Here is a 1,619-nt window from a genome sequence, read left to right on the forward strand (position 1 = left end):
AAAAAAAAAACATACTAAATAACTTCATGAGCTACAGATATAAGATGAAATTGATTTTTTTTTCTTTTCTTTAGTGAAGAAAAAGCAAAAATCTCTCGAAAGTTAACTGGAATGATTGAAGAAAAGAATGAAGAACTAGAGTATGTAACCTCTTTTGAATTAAGCTTTTTGTTGTTTAGTCCCAGGTCAGTCCTGACCAAAAACACTTCAGCCATGACTACCTTCCTCTTTTTTTCCAATTGTAGTGAATCTGGAAGTACATTATCTGATGTATTTTCTCTTTTTAAAATGACAGCATTATTTGAAAAATATTACATCAGCATATTGTAGGTTGAGTAACTATGTAGAGGCTCCTTCCTATTAACTTAATTAGGGTGTTAATTTCAAGAGATGCTTCATATGCTCATTTATATAGTTAACCCTTTAGCAGTCATCTTATTCTGTCAAAAGTAATGCTTGTTTATTTACATTGTTTTGAATTGATAATGCATTATCTTGTAGCTATGAGATTTTGATGGGGTCACTGTTAGTTTTTTAGAATGTCTGTGTAAGAAATCAGATCTGGCCAGTTTTAACATAAAACAGGTAGAATATCTTGGCTGGTTTAAATGCTGAAGGATTGAGTTTATTGACAGCCGATGTGCAACATTTCAGCTAAGTGCTCCAGCATGGCTGCACTCTCATGACTGAAACAAGTAAAAAATATAAGATAATATTAAACTCATAAAACATGGTAGATATTTTATTCAACTATGAAATTTTATTGACTTCCTATATTTTCCTACATATGAACATGTATAACTTTATTTTTACATATCAGTGGTTCATTGATAGAGAACTCTCCATGCAAGCAACATGGGTTTACTTCCTGCACAAAACAATTATTACGTTAAGCTAATGAAGAATCCTTTACATGGTTGCTTGACCAAGGTACATTCAGCAGTAGGAGAAAAATTAAATGCTAATTTTTCTGTTTTTCTACATGGATACGAGTGATGTTTATTGACAATCAATGCTGATTTGCTACCTTTTATCCTATTCTCTTACAGAATTACTGCTAGAAATAGTAGAAAGATCTTCCTTGAAAAACACCTTGTTGGCTTGAAAAGGAACATTAATGTAATCCTACATACATCTAAATAGACAGGAGGATTATGGATGGAGCACCTCTTGATCTTAGGTTTGTTTGATCAGAGTTGCTATATAGTCTAAAAGACTAAGTTGATATTCATGGGTTTTTAACTCGGAATAACATACCTGCAATGAAAGATTCTACAAAGATTTCAGTTGTAGAATTCTGAAAGACCCAAAAAAGCTGAGTCTTTGACTTCATTCTATCAGTTGAAGGCATTTTATTATGCTTATTGAAAAGCATAAATATCACACCTTCTTGAAAAGCTAAGTTTTTCAATTTTTCATTGATTGATATTGCTGATTACTAATAATCACTGTCATTGTTTTTGAAATGAATCTGTTATGTTTCCCTCGGATGACTTGTAGAGATAACACAACGAGTTGTACAATTTAGTTATTACATTTATTGTTCAATTACATACAAAGAACGCACTCACCCAATGTTCGTTATGAATAAACAAAAGTCATGTCCGCCATATATATAT

The 1,619-nt window shown here is 31.6% G+C and overlaps 1 protein-coding gene across 2 annotated transcripts in view; it reads left to right on the plus strand.

Annotated features, from left to right (window-relative positions):
- The window catches only part of LOC106867958 (tyrosine-protein phosphatase non-receptor type 23), a 108,264-nt gene that overhangs the window by 61,367 nt on the left and 45,278 nt on the right, over positions 1-1,619 (plus strand). For both annotated transcript variants that reach the window (XM_052969842.1, XM_052969843.1), the window contains exon 11: positions 75-140. In XM_052969842.1, the coding sequence (XP_052825802.1) occupies positions 75-140 (66 nt within the window). The remainder of the gene's footprint in view (positions 1-74; positions 141-1,619) is intronic.

The sequence above is a fragment of the Octopus bimaculoides genome, chromosome 1, assembly GCF_001194135.2.
Source record: "Octopus bimaculoides isolate UCB-OBI-ISO-001 chromosome 1, ASM119413v2, whole genome shotgun sequence".
NCBI classification, from domain to species: domain Eukaryota; kingdom Metazoa; phylum Mollusca; class Cephalopoda; order Octopoda; family Octopodidae; genus Octopus; species Octopus bimaculoides.